The 12,819-nt window shown below is 34.6% G+C and overlaps 2 protein-coding genes across 2 annotated transcripts; one reads left to right on the plus strand and one right to left on the minus strand.

Moving 5' to 3' along the window:
- Positions 1–1,402: 1,402 nt before the first annotated feature.
- On the plus strand, positions 1,403–4,042 carry LOC104223225 (S-adenosylmethionine synthase 2). The gene is made up of 2 exons (XM_009774609.2): positions 1,403–1,463; positions 2,661–4,042. The coding sequence occupies exon 2, from the start codon at positions 2,671–2,673 to the stop codon at positions 3,850–3,852; it is 1,182 nt and encodes a 393-aa protein (XP_009772911.1). The 5' UTR covers positions 1,403–1,463; positions 2,661–2,670; the 3' UTR covers positions 3,853–4,042.
- Positions 4,043–5,582: 1,540 nt separating this feature from the next.
- LOC104223224 (pentatricopeptide repeat-containing protein At3g06430, chloroplastic) lies at positions 5,583–8,863 on the minus strand. Its single transcript, XM_009774608.2, has 2 exons — positions 8,485–8,863; positions 5,583–7,087 (listed from the first exon to the last, which is right to left on the minus strand). Exons 1-2 carry the CDS (start codon positions 8,851–8,853, stop codon positions 5,942–5,944), a joined length of 1,515 nt encoding a protein of 504 aa, XP_009772910.1. The 5' UTR covers positions 8,854–8,863; the 3' UTR covers positions 5,583–5,941.
- Between the last annotated feature and the right edge of the window lie 3,956 nt (positions 8,864–12,819).

Here is a 12,819-nt window from a genome sequence, read left to right on the forward strand (position 1 = left end):
TCCGATAATTATGGTAGTATTTTATTTCAAACCATGTATTTTAAAACAAATGGGGGTCCCAAAAAATAGTACATTTTGAAATAAAATAAACATGTAAATATCTTCAGATTATTATGTACTAATATAAGCACTTGCATAATTGGCTTATGTAATGGTTATTTGATTTATTTCTCCCTTTACATGCACGTGAAAAAGGGAGGAAATCGACAAAGTTAATATCATCATTAATTATTAAATCACAATGGCTAATTAATGAATGGTTAATATTATTTCGAAATTAAAAAGGAACATATGGTTGTGTCCTCGTGTGCACGGCGGTATTCTTCAGCAGAAATATTATAAGTTTATTACATGAGCAATTTAAAATGTAACTTGGTAATTGTCCTTTTCTTTTCTGTGGGATTAAAGTATAATCTTCTTAATATTTGGTTTAATTTAACGTTAAGTTGAATAATGAACGTCTACGAGAAAGAGACTGCAGACGTAAACATAAAGAATATTCACATCATATTTCCCAATCATAAGCGCGGATGCATGATTTAAATTTTATGAGCTCAACTTAATTATTAGATTTTTAACATTAAACTCATTATATTTTTAAAATTATGTGTTTATATCTACTAAGATTCTTACCGGACTGACCAAAAGCAACTTGCTCTTATTTTTGTTGATGAGATTGATATAAATTAATATTTTGTAATCATAATAATTCATCTATTCCCCTACTTCATCACACAAAGAAAAAAGAAAAGAGTTTCATTTAAATGATTTTTTTTATTTTGACGAATGCTTTTTTTCCCCTCTCTAATTCCTCATTTTCTTCTTAAATTACTCCCTACTTATCCACTTTAAATTTTTCACGTCCCTTAATAAATAAGTAATTATAGTATATATTTTAAGATATAACCCCTAATAATGATAGTATTGTAAAAAGTCTTGATAAATAATTTTATAAATAAATAATTAATGATGAGGGTAAAACAATAAAAAAAATTATCTTTCTCTTGATTTGTTAAAATGAACGAGCAAAGTGAAGCTATATTTTTAATATAGTGGACAACAAAAAATGAATAGAGCGAACATTATTTACATGCTATCTTCCAAAAATAGGAATAGGAATAGGAATATATTATATAAATAAATATATTATATAAAGAAGAAAACGAGTGGACCGAACCGGAGTTAGTGGTGCGGTGGGACAAAGCCGCGTCGGTTCTATCAGATCCACCGACGGCCTTATATGCTAAATTCCTTAATACTCAACTGGCTCATCCAACGGTTCTCTCGATAACTTAGATTAATCCTAAGCCGTTGATTAAATTCCCTCACCTACCAAAAAAAATCCCAAAATGAATCTAGCCCTAATTATGAGAAAAGGGACACACTCAATTCTTCCTATATAATCTCCTCCTCCATTTCACTTCCTCCTCGCCCTTACACTACTTTCTACTGCCCCACCTAAGGTCAATCTCTCTCTTTCTCTGTATATATGTATCATTTATTGTGAATTTGTTGGTTCCGTTCGGCAAACTTAGTGATTTTGTATTTTTCTTAAGAAATTCTTTAATATGTATAAATTATTAAATTAAAATATAATAATTTAAAGGAGCTGAAATTTCAAACCGTAAATTGTAAATACTGGATCTGTCTTGGTATTGTTCAAGTATTGTAGTTGTTTTCAGTAGATCTGACTTTGTATGTGTTGAATTTAAGTCAAAGATGTAATTTTGATGACAAAACAGTGCTGTTTTAGCTCAAATTTTCCACACGTGTGTTTCATTTTTATGCAAAGGCCATGCTAATTTTTATGTGTGTGCTCTAATTTTATGAGAATGTCTGCTAATTATGGATTCAAGATTGCATTTTTTAAAATTCGCCCAAGTTCTTTTTTGTGAAAGTAGATCTCAATTATAGCTACCGTTTTGTGACAGTTTGAGTTAAAGATGCGATTTTGATGTCTCAATATGCTGCTTTAGCTCAATCTTTTCATCTCTTTGTGTCATTTCTTATGTAAAAGCCATGCTAATTTCACTGTGTTGCTCTAGTTTTATAGGATGTCTACTAGTTATGGCTTCAAGTTTACATTTTTTAACTCGACCCAGTTCATTTAAAAAAAGTAGATCTGAATTATATCATTCTTAGTGGGTTTTGGTTTGTTTTCTATATCTGCAATTTTCCTCCATTTTCTGCCAATTTAGTGGTGCTAATGTGAAATCTGTATTGTTAATATTTTAGGCCAATTAAGAACGAAGACGTATGTGTTGTGTGTCAGAAGACAGCATTTTTTTGTAGCTTTTTAGATATATGTATACTGATTTCGACGTAATTTTTGATCTTCTATATACATATATTGCTTGAGATGCTATATAACTTGAGTTCAAGAGTAGCTGCATGAGTATTAACGGGTTATATGTTGGGTTTTTTAGAAAGACTACTCTTTTCTTTTGCTTTTTATTGATACACCTTTATCTGTGCATGCTAAAGTACTCATAAGATGTAAAATTGAGTAATTTGTCTCAAACCATAAAGGTTACATTGTTGAAGCACCCTCATATTGTTCTTTGCTAATCTTACTTTAATGTCTGTCTCTTCATTCACATATAGAGTACTTCCATGGTCTTTTGCCATAGTTGCTGATGTCATTCAATTTGTCAATGCAGATTTAGAGCAATGGAGACTTTCTTGTTCACATCTGAATCAGTCAATGAGGGACATCCCGACAAGCTCTGTGACCAAGTCTCAGATGCAGTGCTTGATGCCTGTTTAGCTCAGGACCCTGAGAGCAAAGTTGCTTGCGAGACTTGCACCAAGACCAACTTGGTTATGGTCTTTGGTGAGATCACCACCAAGGCCACTATTGATTACGAGAAGATTGTACGTGACACTTGCCGGGAAATTGGATTTGTGTCTGCTGATGTGGGTTTGGATGCTGACAATTGCAAGGTCCTTGTCAACATTGAGCAGCAGAGCCCTGATATTGCTCAAGGTGTTCATGGTCATTTGACTAAGCGACCCGAGGAGATTGGTGCAGGTGACCAGGGTCACATGTTTGGCTATGCCACTGATGAGACGCCTGAGTTGATGCCTCTTAGCCATGTTCTTGCTACTAAACTCGGAGCTCGCCTTACTGAGGTTCGCAAGAACGGTACCTGTGCTTGGCTTAGACCTGATGGTAAAACCCAAGTGACTGTTGAGTACCACAATGACAATGGTGCGATGGTTCCATTACGCGTTCACACTGTTTTAATCTCCACTCAACATGACGAGACTGTCACAAATGATGAAATTGCTCGTGATCTCAAAGAGCATGTCATCAAGCCTGTGATCCCTGAGAAGTATCTTGATGAGAAGACCATTTTCCACCTCAACCCTTCGGGCCGTTTTGTCATCGGTGGACCTCATGGTGATGCTGGTCTCACTGGCCGTAAGATCATCATCGACACTTACGGTGGGTGGGGTGCTCATGGAGGTGGTGCTTTCTCAGGGAAGGACCCTACCAAGGTTGACAGAAGTGGAGCCTATATTGTGAGGCAAGCGGCAAAGAGCATTGTTGCCAATGGTCTTGCTAGGAGATGCATTGTTCAGGTTTCATACGCCATTGGTGTGCCTGAACCTTTGTCTGTCTTTGTCGACACTTATGGAACTGGGAAAATCCCTGATAAGGAAATTCTCAACATTGTCAAGGAGAACTTTGATTTCAGGCCCGGGATGATCTCCATTAACCTCGATCTATTGAGGGGTGGCAACGGCCGATTCTTGAAGACTGCTGCTTATGGACATTTTGGCAGAGATGATCCTGACTTCACATGGGAAGTAGTCAAGCCTCTCAAGTGGGAAAAGCCACAAGCTTAATTGGAATATAATCGTGTTTCACGCCTTGAGTGGTTGTGCTTACTCTAGCTTGTTGGCTTTTGTTTCACTTTTTTCTTGTTCTTTTTTATTTTTATATCTTATTATTTTTTTATGTGGTTTTAGAAATATTGTTCCAAGTTTCTTGGGTAAAGTTTGAGGATAATGGAAAATCATGGATTGAGATGTTAAAGTCTTTGCTTTTGTTATGTTTTTATAGACAGGGTTGACCTTTTTGATAAAAAAAGATTTTTATCTGTAGAGGTCTTGGTTTTGCCACTAAGTTCTAAGCACTGAGTTCTATAATCACTTGCATTCCATGAGCCAACTCTGCTATTGAATTTGCAGAGTTTCTTCTAGAAACAACCTCTACCGGGATAAGGTCTCCTTGCACTTCTTTAGACTTCACTTGTGAGATTTTACTAGATTTATTGTTGTAGTACTAGAAACGTCCACGCATGGCTAAAGTTCAAGTGTCTGTCATGAGAGAATAATGGTTGTGCTTTGCAAGTTAGAAACAAAGGCCTCCAAATGGTCACACACAATCAAGTGAGCCAAATTTCAGTAGTACATACCGAGTAACTCTGCCAATAAAGTTACTAAATATCTATGTTGGTGGGGAATGTATGTACTCGACTAGATGAAATAATTAAGGTGTACATCGATATTAAGACTCAGATTTCAACATATGACATTTCTATTTACTATCCTTGCACCGAGTTTGTTCATGGGCATGTAGAAAGCCAATGACTTATTTTGGTATTTTCTTTAACAGATGACAAAATCAGATTTCAATTGGAACTCCACAAGCTCTCTTTATACATTATCTCCCTCTATTTTTTGCTTTGCCATAGTCCATCTGCAAATATCTGGTAGTGAGACACCAGAAGGTTTCTTGACCTCTGTTAATTCTTCTAACAGAGAAATGACATGTCATTTTGTACGATCCTTGCGGAGAAATGAGAATCTAAGTACCAGAAGAACCAGTGGATGGCAAATTTTATGCTACAGAAACTGCCACTGTATTCCCCGAACTGTACTTTTGTTTTTATAGGAAGGTCTGGAGGTCAAGCATTAAGGTTGTAGGCTAGGTGGTAGTAAAGCTTTCCCTACTTCATATCCGGGGTGCGGCGGGGTTGGATAGGGTTGATCTTAGATGGCTTGCGGTTTATGTTGAGTCCACACTATCCTTTCTGTTTATCTTAGCCTCGGGCCTTAGATACTGGTTACTGTTATTGCATGTCATTTATCTTTTGATTTTTATGCTTCTCTTACTATTTCTACGGTTTCTGTTAAAGTTACTAATGAATTGTCTTTTCTTATTTTATTTCTGTCTTCCTGAGCCGAGGGTCTATCGGAAATAGCTTCTATGCCCATCGAGGTAGGGGTAAGGTCTGCGTACTCATTACCCACCCTAGACCCTACTTTGTGTTGTTGTACTTTTGTTTTTATTTGCTTGTAGCTTTCTCTATGTTAGAGGATTTTGTGTGGAGGCTTAGACATGCAAATCCACCAAATACGTGCATTACCAAAATAACTAGATGTTTCCCAAATAAAAGAAAAGTGAAGAGGGTAACTAGCACTATGAATCCATCATATAACAACAACCACCACCACCACCACCCAGTGCATTCCCACAAGTGTGGTATGGAGAGGGTAGGATATACGCAACCTTTACATCTACTGTAGAAGGGCAGAAAGGCTGTTTCCGATAATCCTTCATATAACAAAAATAGGAAAATGCTGAATTGGTATTTGAACGATAAAAAGCAACAACCAAAAAGTACAGAACAGCACAACCAGCTTGGAGCTTCAAATGCAGCATTCTTGACATAATAAAGAGCTAGCTTGGAAAACAAGACTACTGATACTAAGTCAGAGAACAAACATGGCAAATACCACATGACACTATATTGAGGTTACGCTGATACGGTAACAGTTTTCCATTCATGGCTTAGGTTCCAACTCTTCGTAAACTAACTGACAAGGCGACAGCTGAGTAATTTTATCACTCTACAGCTCAGTAGAAAACCACTAATGATGTAGCTTTGGCGCTCTAATGCATTGTCAAATTAAATTGCATATTCAGTTTTCAAGTAGGCATTAACTCTTGCTTCTCGTCACCACTAACACTGTCATTGAACTTTGAGGCAGACATCATCTGCTTTTCTTGCTCCAAATCATAGATTTTGTCTGTCATACCTTCCTTCCTATATGCATCAACCATAACAGAGTAAGTTGTGTCATCTGGTCGGCACTGCTTATCTTTCATTCGCTTGAAAACTCTCTCCATCTCCACTAAGTCCTCTGCCTTTGCACAAGCATAAATAACAGAATTGAAAAAAGAAGTGTTTTCAGGGATCTCCAACTTCCCTGCTAATTGGACAGTGTTGATCACCTTAGGAAAAAGGTCTGCATTTGCATATCCTCTAATGAGACAGCAAAATGTCTTGGTGTCAGCTCTCACGCCTTCAGTACGCATTTGATCAAATGTGTACTCCATATGCTTTGCATCACCTATATCTGAAAACGCCTCGATGACATTGTTGTAAGTTGATGTTGTCCATGGAAATGAGAGTTTACGCATGTACTCCATCACCGATGACATCTTATCATACATCCTTTTCTTCCCATAAGCACCAATAAGGATATTAAATGTTCGCGTCTCTGGATCAATACCAAAACTACGAAATTTTTCATACCATTTTTCCATCATTTCAATCTGCCCCTTGTTGCCAAATAAGCTCAGAATAGTGTTCATTGTCCATATATCAGGTCTGCTGCTCATGCTCTCAAGCATTCCTGAAAGCACTTTCTCCATTTCTTCATATTTCCCTGCCCTCCCGTAACCACTCAAGACTATATTTTGAGTGACAGTGTTAGGAACTACGGAACGTTCAGCCATTTGTTCATAAAGAGACTCAACCAGATCAAATCGGGATGCATCCACACATGCCTTAATTAATATACTGTATGTATAAACATCTGGCTGACAATGAGGGAGCTCGATCATCCGGTGAAGAATAGTAAATGCCTTGTCAATTATGTTGCTTCTACAGTAAGCACCAACCAAGGCTGTATAGAATTCTGTAGTGGGTTCCAATCCCTCTTCAATCATTGTGTCAAAAAGTTGCTGTGCTTGCCCTGGCTGCCCGCATTTCCCAAGAAGAACAAGAAGCTTCATGTACGTACTTTCTTTCAATTGATAAAAGGGTTGTTCCTTTAACATTTTAAATACCTAGACGCAAAAAAGCAACTATATTGAAACATCCAATTGGCAAAACACCAGCAATAGAAGTACCAAAGAGTTACAATGCAAGAGATGTTGGAATTCAAGCCTAAAAATCAATGAGGTGCAATAAATTTACCTCGAAAAGAAAAAGAAAACAGGTACCCTTCCATTTACCTCTGCGCTTTTCGCGGATACGGGGTGCGAGGAGAACTCATGTGTGCAAAAAATGCAAGGTAAATACTTTGAAAACTCAGAAAAGTGATACTTTCCTGGTTTAATTTATTTGATAGTGAAAATTCTCCAAACAAAGAGCTTAAGGTACTCAGGGTGGTCCTAAATGAAGCGATTACTCCAGTTTTGGAAAGTATATAGGCTGGAAAGCATCTCATTATTCACGGATAAGTTATTAGATAAAAGAAAAATAAGATATCCATTAATGTTCCACACAGAAAATGGTTCTGAATTTCGCCAAGGTGGATGCAGAAGGTAATGAGAAAACTGGATATTTGCTAAAATTAGGAGCTTAGGGAAGTCTTTTCTTGGCTATGTTAAGACGGCAGACTACAGATAGAACTCATAATAATAATAAAAATAATAATAATAATAATAATAATAATAATAATAATAATAATAATAATAATAATAATAATAATAATAATATAGGGGCATGACTGGAAGCTAGATGTAGCTAGAATGAAGCTAGGTAACTGCATTAAGCAATGGAGAGGATAACAAGATCAAATGCATTATGTTTTGAAGATATTATAGGTCTTTTAAGAAAACTTCCGACCTTCTTAATTCAGGTCTACACGATGAGACTGGCCATCAGCCCACAATTGGGTGCCACCCGCCGTGAGTAGTGGTGGTTTGACTAGTTTGTCCGATGGCTGTAGTTGGTCATTAATTGAGTGTGCGGAAAATGCTGGTCGTTACTGAAATTGGGCCACTTCAGCTTTTGGACCAACTCCACTAACGGGCTCTGATGCGCTCAAACAAAGACAACCCCGCAACCACACAAGCAAGAACTCCACTCCGCTCAGAGATGCCCAATCTCACAAATCTATAAACCAGGGCCGGAACTTTCATAGCCATTGTTCCATTTTAGCATCAATAATCATGTAATATTGCACCTATAAACTGGTTTTAGCTTACTTTATTTCTCAATTAAAAGAATAAAAAAAAGTATCTTTACGATAAATTGACTAGTAACATGTCTTCAAAAATCAAATATACACAATCAATTGCTTAAAAAAATGAGGGGGGTAGAGGATATGCAGGGGTTTAAGAGAAAAAAGGTTTTTTTTTTTTGCGGGGGGGGGGGGGGGGAAGATATTCACAAAATTTAACAAGGATATAGAAAAAAGTAAAATCAAGAAATGAAAGGGATAGTAGCAAGAACTAACCTGAAGCGCTTGAAGCCATTGTTTTTTATCAATATGATAAGAGAGAGCTTCAGTAACAGTATTAACCCAAGCTGTAGCATTATTTTTTCTGTCCAATTTTTTCTTAATATTCTTAATAGGTGTTCTTTTCTTGTTATGGGACCCAGTTTGTTCAGTAAAACCAGGATATTCACCTTGTTTCCAGTGCTTTTTCTTTGGAAATGCCACTGAAAAAGAAGTGGCGCCGGCGGCGGTGATAGTGAGTGGCTGCCGGAAGTGGAAGAGACGGCGAAGGTTACCGCCGGCGGGAGGAAGTAGAGCTGAGGAAAAGAGAGAAGATGAGGAAGATAAAGAAAAGGAATTGGTTGTCATTTTTTTGTCTATTGTCATTTGTGCCTGGGCCTAAACTGCCCTTTTAATAGTGACAAGTAAATAGTGCGATAAATTTAAAAATAGCGAGATTTATCACTGGTCGTTGAAAAATAGCCAAGTTTCAAAAGTTATCGAAATTTAGCCACTTTAAATCTGAGCGAAAATACTGTTCAAAATCCGAAAAAATACACCCGTAAATTTTACGGGAGTTCCAACATAAGTATGCTTACGGGAGTTCCAGGATAACTATGCTGGAATTCCCGCAAATTTTACGGGAGTTCAAGCATAATTATGCTGGAACTCCCGCAAATTTTACTGGAATTCCAGCAAGTATAATTGTCCAGTATAATATACTGGAGTTTGGAGCACTGGTGCTCCAGTCTCCCGCAAATTTTACAGGAGTTAGCAAAGTGTACCGGTCCAGCATAATATGCTGGAGTTCGTACACAAATGCACCAGAACTCCCGTATATTATACTGGACCGGTCCCTATTGCAGCAAAATAGTGGCTATTTTTCATTGACCAGTGTAAAAACTGGCTATACCATGATATTTTAACGTAAATAATAGTCCCTCCATCTTAATTTATGTGACATAATTTAAATTAATACAAAATTTAAAATAATAAGAACTTAGGATTTTATGATTTTGGGCATCATAGTAGCTTTTTGTTAATGGTAAAGAAGTTAAAATTATAAAAATATGTCAATCTTTTTAGAGCGGATTAATAAGTAAATAATATAACGTAAATTAAAACAGAAAAAGTATAGGATATTGAGAAAAAAAATTTCGGGACCAAGGGCCTTTTTTTTTCTTTTTTTTTGGGGGGGAGGGGGGAAGGGAATTTGGTGCTCATTTGTATTAATATAGAATTGCATTTGTAAATAAAACATAGAAAATTCTTGTAAAGTCATTTTATTCTATTCAAATTGTAAGCGGATATAAAATATCATTTCCTCCCTAATTTCACCTATTTGTCTAAACTCTTAAGTAATTCTGACACTAAATTTAAATAATTATACCTACCTTAAAATACATAACTAATACACCTGGTACTTGAACTCTTAACCAACTTTCAGTTAAGATATTTTACCACGTGGCATTCTAATACTGGATTGTTTGTCTTCACCCGTTGATGTAGGTCGTCACATGATGAATCGTGTTAATATCTTGTATCTCCTTTGTTTTTCGACAGAATCCGTCTTAGATTTGCCGGTGCTTCAGATCGGCCATTTTCTGTATACGATTAGTTAACATAATACCCTTTCATGACTCCTCCTCGTTTAAGAGACTCGTAATTCGGATTATACTCGTTAAGTACCCATTCTTTATCCTTTGAACTGTATAGATATGTAAAATTCTCATCAAACATCCATTGACAAGGTTCTGGATCTGTAACACATTGATAATCTGATCGAAATGCCACAAAAGTTCCCATATTTGTGGAGCAATTGAACATTGTAGCAGTAGGAAAAACTCTTCTAATATTTACTTTGAAACTGAATTCTTGATTTGACATCAAATGATTTAATGGAAAACTGTCATCAAAAGAAAAACATCGAATGGTAAGGTAATTTGTGTGGTTGTTTTTTACCACCACCAATTTTTCATTTGGAAGTCTACTTGTGGCTTCAATATTTGAGAAAATATTGATGCAAAAAAATATGAATATTGTAACGGTGACGGTTTTCATGATGTAAATGTTCGGTGCAGATAAATTTTTATCGTTCTTTTTCTGGGTTCTTGTCTCTTTTCTTGAATTTCCTTCCTGAAATATAATAATATAAAAAGAAATTTAGAAAAAGAAAAAAATGCATAGTCAATTTATTAGTATTTTTTGATTATTTGTGATATAAGAAAGTCAAGAAAAAAATCTAAAAATTTTTATGTCAAAAGGAGGATAGGAATTATAATTGCAGAAGTTCATTGAAGAATGATGCAAAAATATCATTTCATATATGATTCAAAAGGGATTTAAGTGAATTTACTTTATCGAAAAAATTATACTATGAAAAAGTTTTTAGAATATCGGTAAAATTTATTCAAACATCTTACTCGGTTACTGAATTTGAATTCCAGGTTTAATAATTGTTTCATTTGTCGAAATTCTTTTATTAAAATTTCTAATTCCGTCACTGATAATCAGTCCCTTGTAGAAATGTAAGGAAGATTTATCAAGATTTAATCAAATTGCATTTGAAGGCTAATTCATTGCATGTATAATAAGAAAATATTTACCTTTATTTCTTTGCTGTAATGGAAGGAAAATTCTATTCTGATTTAATTCCTTCAAAGCTGAATTTTCTTAAGGGTTTTTTAAGTGAGAAACTTAATTTCTTGTTTTTTTTTGGATGATTAAACATTTCGATTATTGAAGCTATTTATAGATTTGACAATAGGGACAAGAATTCTTTTGTGCATATTCGAATCTTTTAGTACTATTTTTATGTTTTTACTATTTTTAAGCCTTTGAGAGAGTTTAAATTTTCCAATTTAGATATTTACATAATTACAACTTTCTATATTTGCGCATAAGGAATAATTACGTAACTCGCGAGTTTCCAAAAGAGGTGTTTAATTGTTGGAAATTTTGTAGAAATGCCCCCTTTGTAGAGTCCGGAACTGAAATAACGCAAAACAATTATTTTTGTCACGGAAATTAAAGAGTCTAAAATGAGAATTTGTTTTTTGCGAGGCAAAAACTGAAATAATACAATTATTCTTAAGTTTTCCACAAACAAACGCCTATGTATTACTGAAATAACGCAAAAAGTACGATAGCCAAAAAGTATATAAAATTTGTATATTTTTTGTATATAACTTACAGAATATATATATATATATATATAAAATATAAAATTTTATATATTTTTTCGACTATTATTTTACATGAGCTATACAATGTTATTTTTCCAAAATTATTTTTGTGACAAAATACACATAACACATGTATTTCGTGCACTATAATTAACGTGTAAAGACCAAATTTCAATAATTTATTTATATCCTTGATGTGAGAAAATTATGTTGTATTTGTCCTTGAGCTTCAATTTAAAATGAGTGAACTTAATATGTTCAAATTACACGAAAAAAGGTCCTTATTTTATCCGTCAATCTTTAACTTTGGTCTAAAGTTACTTACAAGTTTGAGCTCCGTTTGAGGTCAAGAAAAAAGAAGAAGATATTTTCCTAACAAGGGTAAAATTCGACAAAAAATGTAACCAAAAATAAAGTTATTTAATTTCTATTAATACATGGTTTGTCAAATATAATTATATTAAAGAAAACGGAAAGGCCTAAGCCTAACAGCTTGTTTGGACGGTTGTTACTTATTGTATTGTATCACATTGTTACTTTAAATACGATGTTTGTTTTGGTTGTTACTTAAATTTTATTATATCGTATCGTTAAATCCGTCGTTACGTAATGACGAAATATGTCACTTTATGTAACGATTGATTTGGTGAGGTTGCATCGTTATCTTGTCTTTTTCTCTCATCTCACCCTTCCTTATTATTAAATAATTTTATTTTATCATTTACCCTACCTTTTTATATTATCAATTTACCCCATATTATAATTTTTCTTTATAATATTGTAAGTTTATTCTTCATATTGCTACTGTGTGATATCATGAAACAACAACAAATGATACAATCCATCCAAACATTATATTCATCACACGATACAGTATGTTATAATAATATTATGAAACGATGTGTAACAACTAGGGGTGTACATGGACCGGGTTGATTCGATTTTTATCAAAACCAAACCAAACCAATTATATCGGTTTGGATTGGTTCAGTTTTGTCGGGTTTTCGGTTTTTTTTTTGTTACATGTATATTATTTCAATCTTACTTTTTTAAAATTATAGATAAAGTTTTGATAAGTGAATATATGTTTAGTAAATATAGAAAAAATTGACAAACATATGATCTATTAAAATATTCTAATGAGAGAATTTTTTTAATAACACATGAT

The sequence above is a fragment of the Nicotiana sylvestris genome, chromosome 10 (assembly GCF_000393655.2).
Source record: "Nicotiana sylvestris chromosome 10, ASM39365v2, whole genome shotgun sequence".
Taxonomy (NCBI): domain Eukaryota; kingdom Viridiplantae; phylum Streptophyta; class Magnoliopsida; order Solanales; family Solanaceae; genus Nicotiana; species Nicotiana sylvestris.

Bases quoted from the DNA above. Each gene is read 5' to 3' on its own strand.
- LOC104223225 (XM_009774609.2), top strand. From the start codon at position 2,671: ATGGAGACTTTCTTGTTCACATCTGAATCAGTCAATGAGGGACATCCC.
- LOC104223224 (XM_009774608.2), bottom strand. From the start codon at position 8,853: ATGACAATAGACAAAAAAATGACAACCAATTCCTTTTCTTTATCTTCC. The intron at 7,088-8,484 runs GTTAGTTCTTGC...TTTTGCGTCTAG, and splicing joins AATGGCTTCAAGCGCTTCAG to GTATTTAAAATGTTAAAGGA.